This window comes from Pristiophorus japonicus, chromosome 16 (genome assembly GCF_044704955.1).
Source record: "Pristiophorus japonicus isolate sPriJap1 chromosome 16, sPriJap1.hap1, whole genome shotgun sequence".
NCBI lineage: Eukaryota > Metazoa > Chordata > Chondrichthyes > Pristiophoridae > Pristiophorus > Pristiophorus japonicus.
Genome location: NC_091992.1, coordinates 94,505,531 through 94,521,074, shown reverse-complemented (window position 1 = coordinate 94,521,074; position 15,544 = coordinate 94,505,531). Strand labels below are relative to the sequence as shown.

The 15,544-nt window shown below is 46.4% G+C and overlaps 1 protein-coding gene across 2 annotated transcripts in view; it reads left to right on the top strand.

Annotated features, from left to right (window-relative positions):
• b3gntl1 (UDP-GlcNAc:betaGal beta-1,3-N-acetylglucosaminyltransferase-like 1) overlaps positions 1–15,544 on the top strand; it is a 388,088-nt gene that overhangs the window by 69,264 nt on the left and 303,280 nt on the right. For both annotated transcript variants that reach the window (XM_070858174.1, XM_070858173.1), the window contains exon 6: positions 4,805–4,900. In XM_070858174.1, coding sequence (XP_070714275.1) covers positions 4,805–4,900 — 96 coding nt within the window. The remainder of the gene's footprint in view (positions 1–4,804; positions 4,901–15,544) is intronic.

The window sequence follows — 15,544 nt, the reverse complement described above, 5'->3', positions numbered from 1 at the left end:
CTGTCCTTGCCTCAGCTCATCCACTGCTGTAGCCCTCATCCATGCCTTTGTTACCTCTAGACTTGACTATTCCAACGCACTCCTGGCTAGCCTAACACATTCTACCCTAAGTAAACTAGAGATGATCCAAAACTCGGCTGCCCGTGTCCTAACTCGCACCAAGTCCCGCTCGCCCATCATGCCTGTGCTCGCTGACCTACATTGGCTTCCGGTTAAATGACGCCTCGATTTCAAAATTCTCATTCTTATTTTCAAATCTTTCCATGACATCACCCCTCCCTATCCCTGTAATCTCCTCCAGCCCCAAAACCCCCTGAGATGTCTGCGCTCCTCTAATTCTGCCCTCTTGAGCATCCTTGATTATAATCGCTCAACCATTGGTGGCCGTGTCTTCTGTTGCCTAGGCCCCAAGCTCTGGAAGTCCCTGCCTAAACCTCTTTGCCTTTCTACCTCTCTTTCCTTCTTCAAGAGGCTCCTTAAAACATACCCCTTTGACCAAACTTTTGGTCACCTGCGCTAATTTGTACTTATATGGCTCGGTGTCAAATTTTTATCTCATAATACTCCTGTGATATGCCTTGGGACGTTTTACTACATTAAAGGCGCTATATAAATACAAGTTGTTGTTGTAAAGAGGTCAGAACCGTCTCCAGGTGTGGCCTCACCAATGTCCTGTATAACTGTAGTAAGACTTCTTTATTCTTATACTCTAATCCCTTTGTAACAAAAGCTAACATACGACTTACTTTCTTAATTGCTTGCTGTACCTGCATGTTAACTTTCTGTGATTCATGTACAGGGACACCCAGGTCCCTCTAAATGAAAACATTTCCCAGTCTCTCACCATTCAAAATATATTCTGCTTTTTTGTTTTTCCTTCCAAAATGGATAACTACACTCTTCCCCACATTGTATTCCATTTGCCATGTTCTTGCCCACTCTGTCAACCTGTCTATATCTCTCTGTGGCCTCTTTGTGTCCTCCTCACAGCTTACTTTCCCACCTAACTTTGTATCATTAGCAAACTTGGATACGTTACACTCAGTCCCTTCATCCAAGTTATTAATACAGATTGTAAATAGCCGAAGCACTGATCCTTGCGGTACCCTGCGAGTTACAACCTGCCAACCCGAAAAAGTCCCATTTATTTCTACTCTCTTTTCTGTCCGTTAACCAATCTTCAGTATTGTTGGTCGTGTGGCCCTTATCTCAGTAGAGACTAATTCGTCAAGCGGGAGCAGGCAGGGAGCTGGAGCTGAGCCCATGATCAGATCAGCCATGATCTGATTAAATGGCAGAGCAGGCTCGAGGGGCCAAATGGCCTACTCCTGCTCCTATTTCTTATGTTCTTATGTTCAATCCATGCTAATATATTACCCCCAATCCCCTGAGTCCTAATTTTGTGAAATAACCTCTGTGTGGCACCTTATCGATGGCTGATCTGTATCTCAATCTATTTACTCGCCGTTGACCCATATTCTTTGATAACCTTAACTAACAAAAATCTATCAATCCCAGTCATGAAAGCTTCGATTGACCCAGAATCCTTTATGGGGGAGTGAGTTCCAGATTTCTACTATCCTTTGTGTGGGAAAGTACTTCTAGATCTGCATCCGGAATGGCCTTGCTCGAATGTTCAGATTAGACTCTCTTGTTCTGGATTCCCCCACCAGAGGAAATCGGTTCTCTTTATCTACTCTGTCTATTTCTGCTGTCATTAAGAAAAATTGTTCTAGCCAGAGCAAAGAAGCACAAAAGGATGGCAATATTCAGTGCCATTGCTCTTGTAGGCAGAATGAGGGAGCGACAAATTAGTCTCTATGGAGTTAAAGGCCACGCGACTAACAAATAAGAGGGTATACTAGGCATGAGATGAGAAAGCAGAGGGGCTCAATGTGGTGTCTTGCACATAGCCCTCTTTGGATGAAGTCAGGAGCAAGGGTCGATGTTAACCCACTCGGCCCCCTCCCTCTCCCGCCATGTTGGGTGGGAGAGGGTCGTATATGCGCCTACTGCTATTTTTACAACGGCAGGTTGCGTGGCGTGTCTGTATCCCGTCTCGGAGAGGCGGACACTTCATTATAATTTTTAAGTCAGGCTCCCACAGTGCAGTTCGGAGTCTGATATAAATTTAACGTCTGCTGGCCGGGGCTCAGGAAAACTGGCAGCGAAAGGGAGCTGGCTGCAGAAGGTAAGCGCTTTATAGAGGACGGCTTGTGAGCCAGGAGGAGCAAGAGCGCTCCCCACCTCCCCTCCCCCCGCCACCCCCGGCCCTTCATGCAAACCTTCTGATGATCGCAGCATCTCCTCGCTGCCGCGATCTGCCAACTGTAATGTATTTGCTGCATGAGTTCATGCTTAAGAATTAATAGCAACACATTGCTATTAAGAACAAGTCGGTTTATTAACAAAGGTTTAACAATCGCACTATACACTACCAGTTCATCCACTAGGCTCACAACTGCATACCTCATCGTGGATAACCTAGACTTAACTGACTAGGGTTTTATTGAGTCTTGTGAACATCACGTGAATGGCTAAGCCACTCACAATGCAACAGCTCTACAACTATTTTTTTGTATACTTTAATCAAGTGCTCCCTGATTAAAGGGAGATCACACTCTAAAACCTTTTCAGGTGCCCCCTTGTTTTTTTTTGTTTTTATGTTTTTTTTTCTGAGGGCACCAAAACACAAATTATACAAGTGCCCCTGGCTAAAAGGGTGGGGGGGGGGGGCACTAAAACTGACAAACATAGACAATTAACCTTTAGACAAGTGGTTCAAATTAAAATTTGGTTGCCGGGAAGTGATGATGCACTCCAGTCCCTCCGGTGCCCACATCTCGCAGAAGGCCGCGAGCGTACCGGTGGACACCGCGTGCTCTATCTCCAGGGATACCCTGGCTTGGATGTAATTGCAGAAGAGAGGCAGGCAGTTGGGCTGAACGACCCCCTCGACTGCCCGCTGCCTGGACCGGCTGATGGCCCCCTTGGCCATGCCCAGGAGCAGTCCTACGCAACAGCTCTACAAACCTGTGAGCAAACTCACTGGTGCATATATTATACCAACTCTCCCCTCCAATCCCTTGATCCTGTGCTTCCCTCCCACGATCTTCCCTTCCTCCTGATTGTCGGTTCGAACTCCCCTCTCTTCTGCCCCGCGATCTTTCCCGATTTGCTATTGCAGGCCTGAGAGGCTTCAATGAGTGCAAATGTGAAATATACCAGCCAAAAGGCTACCAGCTCCGCTGCTCCTCTTTGCAGGCCTAGAACAAAAAAAGACATACTCGTCCAGAGAATGCTGGCAGCCCCCTTTCCAGATCCTTCAATCTGAAGGAACTGGGTGTAACGTTTAAGGCCCACGTAACCCATTGGGTTTTTGCTGTGCCCGCCATGTGTTTTGACATCTCCCTTTGCCTCGTTCAGATTACATCTGGATGGTTTGGCCAGTTTCAGGCAGAAGCTGTCCACCCTCATTCAGGAGTGTCCCAAGAAATACGCGTGAGGTGCAAAGAGAGCACAGCCCTATGTAATGGGTCTCCGCTCTCTCTTTTTTCCCTTTGCCTTGCGCCCCAGAAGTAGGCACACCCGAGGCACAAAGCATAGGAAAATGGGCTTCATGCTTTCCTGATAAACAACAGTAATAATGAAAGGGTGGTTCTAAGAAACAGACAAGAGCATTCAATGAAACAAGAAGTAAGGTCTCAAGGGAAGAACTCCTCATTTATGGTTTGGACAATCAGTGCAACTTCCAGTGGCGGTTGCTTTGCTCTTGCCTTAGCACCTTGTCAACCTTCTTGTCCTTCTGTGCCTTGCCTGTTGCTGTTCCTTGCCAACAACAATTTGCATTTATAAAGCACCTTCACATAGTAAAAGGTTCCAAAGTGCTCCACAGGAGCTACTATCAAACGAAGTTTGACACCGAGTCAAGCGCTATTAGGACTGATAACCAAAGGCTTGGTCAAAGAGGAAGGTTTTAAGGAGTGGCTTAATGGAGGCGAGAGAGGTGGCGAGGCTTAGGGAGGGAATTCCAGAGCTTAGGGCCCAGACAACTGGTGGTATGGCCGCCAATGGTGGAGTGATTAAAGTCGGGGATGCACAAGAGGCCAGAATTGGAGGAGCGCAGAGATCTCGGATGGTTATAGGGCTGGACAAGGTTACAGAGATAGGGAAGAGGTGAAGCCATGGAGGGATTTGAAAACAAGGGAGCCATTGTAGGTCAACGAGCACAAGGGTGATGGGCGAACAGGGCTTGGTGCGATTTGGATGAGTTTAAATTGAAGGTGGAAGATGGGAGGCCGGCCAGGAGCACATCGGAATAGTCCAGTCTAGAGGTTACATAGACTTGGATGAGGTTTTCAGCAGCAGATGAGCTGAGGCAGGAGCGGAGTCGGGCAATGTTTCAGAGGTGGAAGTAGGCAGTCTTGGTGATGGAGCAGATATGTGGCCGGAAGCTCATCTCAAGGTCATATAGGATGCCACGGTTGCGAACTATCTGGTTCAACCTCAGACAGTGACCAGGAAGTGGGCTGGAGTTGGTGGCTAGGGAACATCATTTGTGGCAGGGACCAAAGACAATGCTTCGGTCTTCCCAAAGTTTATTTTGAAGAACTTTCTGTTCATCCAGTACTGGATGTTGGACAAGCAGGGTGACAGAACTGGGTTCGCACTTGTTGGCGCTCTCTTCAATTGCAGTTGAATTAAAGGACAAAACAAGCTTTGTTGAATATATTTTGTTTATTTGATTCCATTTTTCTTTACAATAACTTTGAATGAATATGTCCTTGTATTTTTGTAACCCTAGATAATTGGTTGCCAAGTTAGGAGAGAACCAGAGGGCTCCACTGAGCGTTACACACGTTGGATTAACAGCCTGACACAGGAGCAACTGCTTACACAGGTGGGAAAGATTTCCATTTTCTTACATTGATAAAGTATGTTACCCTCCCTGTCGAGATGCAGGAGGTCTGTAAGCGTTTGCTACAAGATTGAGTCAACTACAACCAGCTTGTTATGCTTGTGGGAGCCAAGATGTGGCTGAAGTCATCTTCCTCAGTATGTTGGTTTCCTAGAGCTGGCTGTCCACTTGAGACTTAACCCTAGTAACTTGTCTAAACCACCTCACCAGCATTGTTCTTGTGAAGGCGATGCGTACTGAATTCCAGTTTATGCAAGTACTGTCATCTGTATTCTGACGTGGTACCAGCTTCTGGAGTTCAGGAAGCTTTAGAAATAGCCTATTGATCAAAACTTTATAGATGTTTAAACCTCACACAAACTGTCTAATTTCACATGTTAAACTGTCACATTTTACTATCAGGACAGAGGTAGACATGATACAGCATTTGGTAATCAGCGATATGATTCAGTGTTCAGAGATAGGATTTGGTGATCAGAGATAGGATTTGGTGATCAGGGATATGATTCAGTGTTCAGAGATAGGATTTGATGTTCAGAGATAGGATTTGGTGTTCAGAGATAGGATTTGGTGATCAGAGATAGGATTTGGTTATCAGAAGTATGATTCAGTGATCAGAGATAGGATTTGGTGATCAGAGATAGGATTTGGTGATCAGGGATAGGATTTGGTGATCAGAGATAGGATTTGGTGATCAGAGATAGGATTTGGTGATCAGGGATATGATTTGGTTTGCTCCAGAAGTTTGGCAGCATGATTATAGTAGAGCTGAAATGCAGTCAAACACAGACCTGTAATGATGTGTAAAGCTCACAATCTTTCAATGAAGAGATAGAAAGTTTCTCTGTTCTGTGCATGATTCTATGAATTAATTTACTTGTCTGCTTAGATTAATCTGAATCAGGTATTGGGCAAGTTATCCGCAACAGTGCTGCCATTGTGGATTTATTACCAAAGCAGCTTTTGGTTCTCACTGGGTCAGGTGCTGAATCGCACTGTACAAGTTGTGTTCTCTCACTCAATTCAACCTTTAGAACTCCACCAATATAGAGATATGTCAGACTGGGATCGTGAGAGCCAGCTGCCCCACACAGCTGTAGATCTGTCCCCTATTATGATTGGTCCTCCTTCCCCACCAAAAATCAGTACCAGGCTCTATAAGCACTATAAAGGAACACTTTAAAGAAATGTATCATCTGCACCTATGGAATTACTGTAGAACCCACTCTTTTCATCGATTGAAACCCCCATTGCACCCAAATGTATTCTCCTTAGAACATAAGAACATAAGAAATAGGAGCAGGAATAGGCCACTTGGCCCCTCGAGCCTGCTCCGCCATTCAGTGAGATCATGGCTGATCTACCTCTACTCCACTTGCCTGTACTTTCCCCATATCCCTTGATTCCCTTAATATCCAAAAATATATCGATCTCTGTCTTGAATATACTCAACGACTGAGCCTCCACTGCCCTCTGGGTAGAGAATTCCAAAGATTCACCAGCCTCTGAGTGAAGAAATTTCTCCTCATTTCAGTCCTAAATGGCCGATCCCTTGTCCTGAAACTGTGACCCCTGATTCTAGACTCCCCAGCCAGGGGAACATCCTCCCTGCATCTATCTACCCTGTCAAGCCCTGTAAAAATTTTGTATGTTTCAATTAGATCACCTCTCATTCTTCTAAACTCGAGAGAATATAGGCCTAGTCTACTCAATCTCTCCTCATAGGACAATCCCCCTGTCCTAGGAATCAGTCTGGTAAACCTTTGTTGCACTCGCGCTATGGCAAGTATATCCTTCCTTAGTAAGGAGACCAAAACTGTTCACAATACTCCAGATGTGATCTCATCAGGGCCCTATATAATTGCAATAAGACGTCTTTACTCTTATACTCAAATCCTCTTGCAATAAAGGCCAACATACCATTTGCTTTTTTAATTGCTTGTTGTACCTACATGTTAATTTTCAGTGATTTGTGTACAAGGACACCCAGGTCCCTCTGAACACCAACATTTCCAATCTCTCACCATTTAAAAAATACTCTGCTTTTCTATTTTGCCTACCAAAGTGGATAACTTCACATTTCTCCACATTATATTCCATTTGCCATGTTCTTGTCCACTCAATTAGTCTCTTTGTATCCCCTTCACAACTTACATTCCCACCTAGCTTTGCATCATCAGCAAACTTGGATATATTACATTTGATCCCTCATCCAAATTATTGATATAGATTGTGAATAGCTGGGGCCCAAGCACTGATCCTTGCGGTACCCCAATAGTTACACTCTGCCAACCCAAAAAATGAGCCGTTTATTCCTACTCTGTTTTCTGTCCGTTAATCAATCCTCAATCCATGCTCATATATTACCCCCAATCCCATGATCCCTAATTTTGTTTAATAACCTCTTGTGTGGCATATTATCGAATGCATTCTGAAAATCCAAAAACACCACATCCACTGGTGCCCCTGATCTTTTCTGTTAGTTACAACCTCAAAAAGCTCTTAATAGATTTGTAAAACATGATTTCCCTTTCATTAATCCGTGTTGCCCAATCTTGTTATTCTTTTCTAAATGCCCTGTTACCACATCCTTAATAATAGATTCTAGCATTTCCCTACTACTGATGTCAGGCTAACTGGTCTGTAGTTCCCCGTTTTCTATCTCGCTCCTTTCTTAAATAGTGGGGTTACATTTGTGACCATCCAATTCGTGGGAACCGTTCTAGAATCTATGTAATTTTGGAAGATGACAACCAATGCATCCACTATTTCTATAGCCACCTCTTTCAAAATCCTAGGATGTAGGCCATCAGCTCCAGGGGATTTATCGGCTTTCAGTCCTATTAATTTTACCAGTACCATTTTTTTACAAATACTAACTCTCACTAGACCCTGGTTCTCCACTATTTCTGGCAAGTTTTTTTGCATCTTCTTCCGAGAAGACAGACACAAAGTATTTGTTTAATTTCTCTGCCATTTCCTTATTCCCCATTATAATTTCTCCTGTCTCAGCCTATAAGAGACCTACATTTACTCTTGCTAATCTTTTCCTTTTTACATACCTATAGAAGCTTTTACAGTCTGTTTTTACGTCTCTTGCTAGTTTACTCTTGTATTCTATTTTCCCTTTCTTTATCAATTTCTTGGTCCTCCTTTGCTGAATTCTAAAATCCTCCCAATCCTCAGGTTTACTGCTTTTTTTGCCAACATTATAAGCCCAGTACAGGTGCCAGTACCCCATGAACTTAAACAACAATAACTATTTCTATATGAACTTAAACCCCTTCTTCCCACACCACTCTTTGAGTCACGCATTTAAACCAATAATCTGTTTGTCCCTGTGCCAATTTGCACATGGCTCAGGTAACAATCCAGAGATTATTATCTGTGTGATTCTGCTTTTTAATTTGGCTCCTAGCTCCTCAAACTCCCTCAGCAGAACTTCATTCCTGGTTCTACCTTTATCATTAGTTCCTACATGGACACAACAACAGGATCCTCCCCCTCGCATTCCAAGTTCTTCTCCAGCTGCGAGGAGATATCCTTAACCCTGGCACTGGGCAAGCAACACGACCTCTGGAACTTCCTGTCACAGCTGCAGAGAACAGTATCTATCCCCCTGACTATACTGTCGCCTACCACTACCACATTCCTTTTTACTCCCTCCCACTTGAATGGTCTCCTGTACCAAGGTGCCATGGTCAGTTTGCCCATCCTCCCTGCAGTCCTTGTTTTCATCCATACAGGCAGCAAGTATCTTGTACCTGTTGGACATTGTCAAAGCTGAGGCACCTCCATCATTATATCCTTGGTCCCCATACCTTCCTGACTCGCAGTCACACCCTCTGTTCCTGACAATTGACGAACTCTAAAGTACTGCTTAACCTAAGGGGTGTCATCATCATCATTATAGGCAGTCCCTCGAAATCGAGGAAGACTTGCTTCCACTCCAAAAGTGAGTTCTCAGGTGACTGAACAGTCCAATTCGGGAATTACAGTCTCTGTCGCAGGTGGGACAGACAATCGTTGGAGGAAAGGGTGGGTGGGGAGTCTGGTTTGCTGCACACTCCTTCCGCTGCCTGCACTTGTTTTCTGCATGCTCTCGGCGACGAGACTCGAGGTGCTCAGCACCCTCCCAGATGCTCTCCCTCCACTTGGGGCGGTCTTTGGCCAGGGACTCCCAGGTGTCGGAGGGGATGTTGCACTTTATCAAGGAGGCTTTGAGGGTGTCCTTGAAATGGTTCCTCTGCCCACCTCGGGCTCGCTTGCCATATAGGAGTTCCGAGTAGAGCGCTTGCTAAGAGATGTGACTGCCTCTGGGAACAGCGTGTCCAGGTAACTCTGCCCCTCCCTGATGCATCGCAATGTCTACAGCTTGGACTCCAGCTCAACAACTCTGAGCCGAAATTCCTCGAGCTGCAGACACTAACCACAAATGTGGTTGATCGGGATCTCATCGGACTCCACCAACTCCCACATGTTACAGTTATGACACACCACCTGCTCTGCCATCGCGATCAACCTTATTTTATTAATATAACTAGTTACAGTATTTACTCAAAGGATTATTTTTATTTTTAATTTGTAATTTTAATTAGTTAATTTAGTTTGAGTTATTAATTCAATAAAGTTAAAGGGCCCAAAATTCATCATATTACCGCCCACTATGGTCCACTTACTGCCCAGAAATACAAGTTTCGTCAAAAAAATCTGCCCTCTGACTGCCCACGGTCCCAAAAGCGCAAATTTGATCACTAAGATCCATTTACTGCCCGCCCTAAATACCATTCTGAAAAGTAAGGTCTTAACTGATCTTAGCCGATCTTAAGCGGACAGTAGTAGTGTGGCATGGCAGCACCGCCCCCCCCCCCCCCCAACACTAGCTTTGTCTGCCCACTGTATGGAACCCTCATAACTGTTGTCTTTCATTTTCTAAAAGTTAGACACTGTACAAGAGTGGTTACATTCAATGATAAGATTCATACAACATTTTAGAACATTAAAACTTGGAAAGCTTTGATAACTTTCAAAAATGTGAAAAATGGGAAACTTAATAAAGTATTTTGAACTATTTACAATTTACAACTTACAATCAACTGTAATAAAAATGTTAATCAAACAACATATAACACATCAAGAACAACATCAACAACATTAACAAAACAACCAACACCCAGCCCTCTAGCCCTGACCACTCCCACCGCCTCTCTTCCCTCCCCTTGTCCTCACCCTCCCTCTATTCTTCCCATTTCCCCTACCCCTCGGCCTGGCCCGCCCCACGTTGGCTCCAAGACATTGTGCGTCAATGGACTGGGTGTTCTCTCCACCGCAGCAATCAGTCTCGGCATGTTCTCATCATGTCGGGCTGAAAGTGCCGCAATGTTCCCAGCGATCGCAGCCATGGCCTGGAGGAGCTATCGACCTATGTCGATGCTAATCGTAGACAGTCTGAACCATGTCCTGGTGTGTGCCTGCCTGTCTTGCAGCATTCCCTCTTTGCTGCAGCAACCTCCGTAGATGCTCTCTAGCGGCTTGAGGGGGCATTGCTGGACATCATTTGGTCCTGATAGTTCGGAAGAGTCAGGGAACCCCAGAAATACCGATGTTGACGAGGATGTGCCCGCACTTGCAGACCGAGTAGTTATTTGAATGGCCTGTTGTTCCTCCTCCTCAACCAATTCCCCTTCACCGCTCTCTTATTCCTCTTCGTGTTGCTCATTCACCCAAATCTCCATGAAGGAGGCATGGGTCAAGGCAGAGGCTTGATGGATGCTGGGGGTCGAGGGGGTGGGGTTTTGGATGCCGGGGGTCGAGGAGGTGGGGTTTTGGATGCCTGGGGTCGAGCCGGTGAGATTTTGGATGCCGGGGGCCGAGGGGGTGGGGTTTTGGATGTCTGGGGTCGAGCCAGTGAGATTTTGGATGCCGGGGGTCGAGGGGGTGGGGTTTTGGATGTCTGGGGTCGAGCCGGTGAGATTTTGGATGCCGGAGGTCGAGGGGGTGGGGTTTTGGATGTCTGGGGTCGAGCCGGTGAGATTTTGGATGCCGGAGGTCGAGGGGGTGGGGTTTTGGATGCCGGAGGTCGAAGCGGAGGCTACCTCGGTGTCATCCGAATCAGCATCTGCAAGTACAAAACAAGAGGTTAGCAGCAGGGGTGGGTGTCAGGGTGATATGAGGACCATCACGTAGCACAGTCATATTTCAAGGACCACCCCTGCTGCATTACTACATTATACATGGCTGACAGACAATACATTAAAATGCATGACATTACATTACATGACCTCAACATCACAGTACATTATATTATTTTGAGATGACATTAATGACCGCAACTTACCATGCTGTGGCAAGGGATTAGCACCACCGTGGGTGGTTGCATGGCTGTGCCCACCCACCAAGGCTAAGGCACGCTGCTCAAAATCACTTATGTCCAGCACCTTTGGTGGGCCTCCTCCCGTGCGCCTCTGCTCGAAGGCATTGGTTGACAATTTCTTCTATAGAAATTAAAGTAGCAACCTTTAACTGATTTGTACATGCAACACACACACACACAAATAGCCATTAAAACACTAATCCTTAGTTTTATGTCCCATTAATCCCATTTAGATTTACGTTGTAAGTAGTAAGGGAGTACATCAATGAAATCATTACTCACTCTGGCTGCGACTACAATGTCATCCCACCTTTTGCGACATTGGTCTCTATCCTTCACGATTGTCCCCACTGCGGACATGGCCTCCCCAATTTCCTTCCAGATCTGCTGGTATTGGACCGGGGCTGGCTTCCCACGACCATCCCTGGTAAGGTCTCGATACCTTGCCTCCGCCGCAGAGACAAGTGCGTCCAGCTCCTTGTCCGTAAACCATGGTGCCCTCAGCCTCTGCCCATCTTTGACTTTCCTCAGGGTCGTCTTCTTACTCATGATTTTCTTTAAGGCCGTGAATAAATCTTTATTAGTAATTTTTTTTCTGACTTTTCCTGCATTGTCCGTTCTCTGGTACTTTCTGTTTTCTCTCTCTCTCTCGCTAATCTTCTCACTGTCTTCTTGTCTTTCGAAGTCGCTGTCCCTCCCAAGCTGTTCTGCACATGTGCAGCCGACCCCAAATTGCGCCAAAGACAACGTAGACGTCAAAAAACATATAATCGCGCACGCACATTTAAAAAAAAAATCGCGCATGTGGCCATCCCCCACCCTCTCCCCCACCCTCTTCCCCCACCCCCAGGTTCCCTCAAACTCACCCCCAGTGGGCCCAGCAACGCACTCCGGGCCCCATCGGCCAGCCAGCCCAGCCCAACAGCAACCACGTGCAGCATCAGCCAGACTCGCAAACAACGTCAACAGAAAAAAAAATAATCGTGCATGCACAGACCTCGGCCTCCGAACTTTGCCGAGACTACTGGCCTCCACCGCTCGCCAGCGCCCGTTAAATCCCGCTCCTGCCCGCTACATCACCATGAAATTTGCGCTGGAAGATCTCAGTGGCAGCGGGCTGTAAAAAATGAAAGACCGCCCGAATATCGCCGAGAAACGGGCGGCAGCAGGAGATCATCAATTTCGGGCTCATAGTAGTTAATACTCTCCCAGTTCTGAATTTAATTCACTTACCTAACCTGGAGAACAAAGGAGCTGTAATACTCACCAACTAGTCACCTATCTGCTGTAACGTGACGCCTCGATTTGTTTTTCTCTCTCCTCGGCTCTTTATTTCGCAATACTCTTTGACTGGCAGAGCTTCGTAAACCACAGCCTGTGGTCACATCAATAGAAACCTGATGACAGTGAGGAAGACCTGTTTTTTGACTGGGTTTTCCTGGCTATTGCCTGTCATGATCAAGCTCCACTCTCAGTGCATGTGCATGCAGTGTGTTTCATCCTGACGCTTCCTCTTGGCAATGGTGTATGCTTTGCATGTTCCAGTTCGCAATCCTTTGAGGTGCTCCCCCAGCTGGAGCCGAGCATTTCATACTGTGATGTACCTGTAGAAAGTAAAAAGGGAGCGCATGTTAGAAGGTTGCCTGCAGAACACCCCTTCAGTACATGAGAGTATACTGTGCCACATGGCATTGTGCCTGGGCCTATGCCTGCAGGACAACTAGTGAATATGTATACGTGTGAGAAGGAGGAGCATGATAAGAGTGGTATTCACCCTGAACTAGGGGGAGGCCTCCAACTTCACCTTCCACATTCCTTCTAAACCCCTGGCACGATGATCTGCGAGATGGCATCTTCAAATAGACTCGAGCTTGATGTTTCATGGGCTTCCTCCAATTTGCATTTGCTGTCCTCTATTCTGTGACGCCTTGGCCTGCAAGCTGGGAAACGAGAAATGTCAGGAGGACGTAGAGTAAGACTCAAGTGGTCATCCTGCATTCCATTGTGGCTGCAATTACATGCATCGTGCAGCAGCCTGGAGATGGAAGGATTTTGGAGGTGAAACACCGTAAGGATGTGAGTGTGGAAAGAGCTTCAGGTAGAAGTGACTGCTGCACAATGGGTGTGCCCAGTAAACATTCAATGAACTAAGATAATGTGAGGGGAGGAAAGATTTTATGGCTTGCAGACTTTGCCCCCGTTACTTGGCATGACGTGATCGTATTCGTACCTTAGATGATTTGGTGCGGCCCCTTAATTCTTTTCTTAAATTGCATCTACATCCACTGGGTGGTTGAGATAGGATTGACATGGAGCAGACCAAGCTCGCCCATGCACTCTGTGCAGCTCGCCTCTGTGGATGGTGCCTCTGGATGCTAAACAAAGCCATCCTCTACTGCCACCGTTCCTCTAGCAACACCTCTATAGAGGGAGCAGTAAACTGGTACTGTACTAGTACCTGCTCTTCTGCAGAAAAAGGGACCTATCTGGACCACCAGGGAGCAGGGGTGCCATGCGATCAGCCCGACACTGAAGCAGAGTGCCAGGTTGAGCGATCTCGGCCAGGACCCCACGAAGAAACCAGATCAGCAGTGGGAAAACAAAGCCCCAGGATCTACATCGGAGTATTGTATTCAAGGTGCGGCGGGAGATCGTGACGGAGGTGCGGCGAGTGTTTTTGTGGCAGAGGAGTGGCAAGAAATCATGGTGGTGGTGGTGCGGCGAATGAGGGTACGGGGCCCAGGGGCAGCATGGGCCCAGCCCACACTGCGATATGTGTGCGCACTAGGTCTGTGCAGCAGAGCAGGTCTCCAGCCGTCCTGGTTAACCCTTGCCACTGGATAAAGGCCTAGCTCTGTCAAGCCCGTGTGGTGGCTGGTGTGCAACGGTCACCACACGTAACAAAAATCCACGCACAAGCATCTTCCACCTCCTCAATTGGAGTTCAAGACTGAACATCGGGTCCTTCATTGAAACATCTGTGAACTCATGTGGAAGCAAGTCATCCTCGTTCGAGGGACCGCTTATGATGATGATGATGATGAGTACCTGCTCCACTGTGGCTCTAAAATTGCCCTTCTCTGTAAACTGCAAGCCTCTAAATCCCTGAAACAGTGCCGGGTAGGTGCCCCCCACTCCCCCACCCCGAACAGTGACACCCGAATAATAGGCATTATTCACATCAGGAGCTTGCTAGAAATAGGCCTGGCCTCTGAGGATTCTACGCAGTCAGGTGACCTCCATCCCGCAGGTGTGAACCTTGCACCATTATGTTCCCACCGACCCAGAAGCAATGCAGAGAATTCGCCCCAGTTTCCACACACCATGTAATGTACATTAACTGACAGTTTACCTGTGAGCGTTTATAATCTAAATGTCTCTTAATGGGTGAGGAACTGAATGGTTGTGGCCCGAATGACCTATTTCTATGTTTTATAGTAAAAAGTTGCATTCATTTGGCAGTGCTAAGTTGGGTTGATATTTTGTGCCACTGTGATCTCTTTATTTGTATTACCCTTAAGTACATGTTACAAAAAATGTAGTGGGTTTCAAAAATTACATTGAATTATTACTTCAAAGTGTTACTTGGAGAGGAAAACAAAAATAAACACGGCCAAAGTTGATGGTGGAGGATGTAATCATGCTTTTGATGACTCTCTCGACATACAAGCAGACGTGCCTGGTGAAGAAGTTATCTGTCAGAGACACAGTCCCCTTGTGGGTACATCATTAGTAAGTGAAGAGTGTTCTCATGAGGGGGGGAACGTCTGATATATGCCAGAAACAGCCCATCTTCAGCCACAGAAACAAAAAGGTTGTGTGAAGCAAGAGGGCCAGTCATAATAGTTCGCTGTTGTGCAAGCAGACACATTGTTCACAGCAGGGAAATAGTCAACTTCAGTTGCTGTTGACCAGGTCACTTGGCAAGACAAAACTTGTTCTCAGCGCGGAGGCCGTTGCATCTCGGGATTGAGTTTGGAAGGAAGAACCATCTGGCTCAGTATTTTGCGTCAACCCGGCAGAAGGGAATGGCTGACAATGCACGTGCCAAACCAGCCCATTTTTATAAGTGCTTTCGGAAGTAAACACATTTTCTTTTCTTCAGCTTGGTCACTGCAGGAGAACTCTTGCCAAACACTTGGCTGCTGTTCAGCTTCTGAGCGAGGAACCTCTCACCCTTTCAGCATGGTGGGCCGCGGTTCCATAGAAAATCTGAACGTTTTGACACAGTGCAGACCAGCTTGAAAGAACTG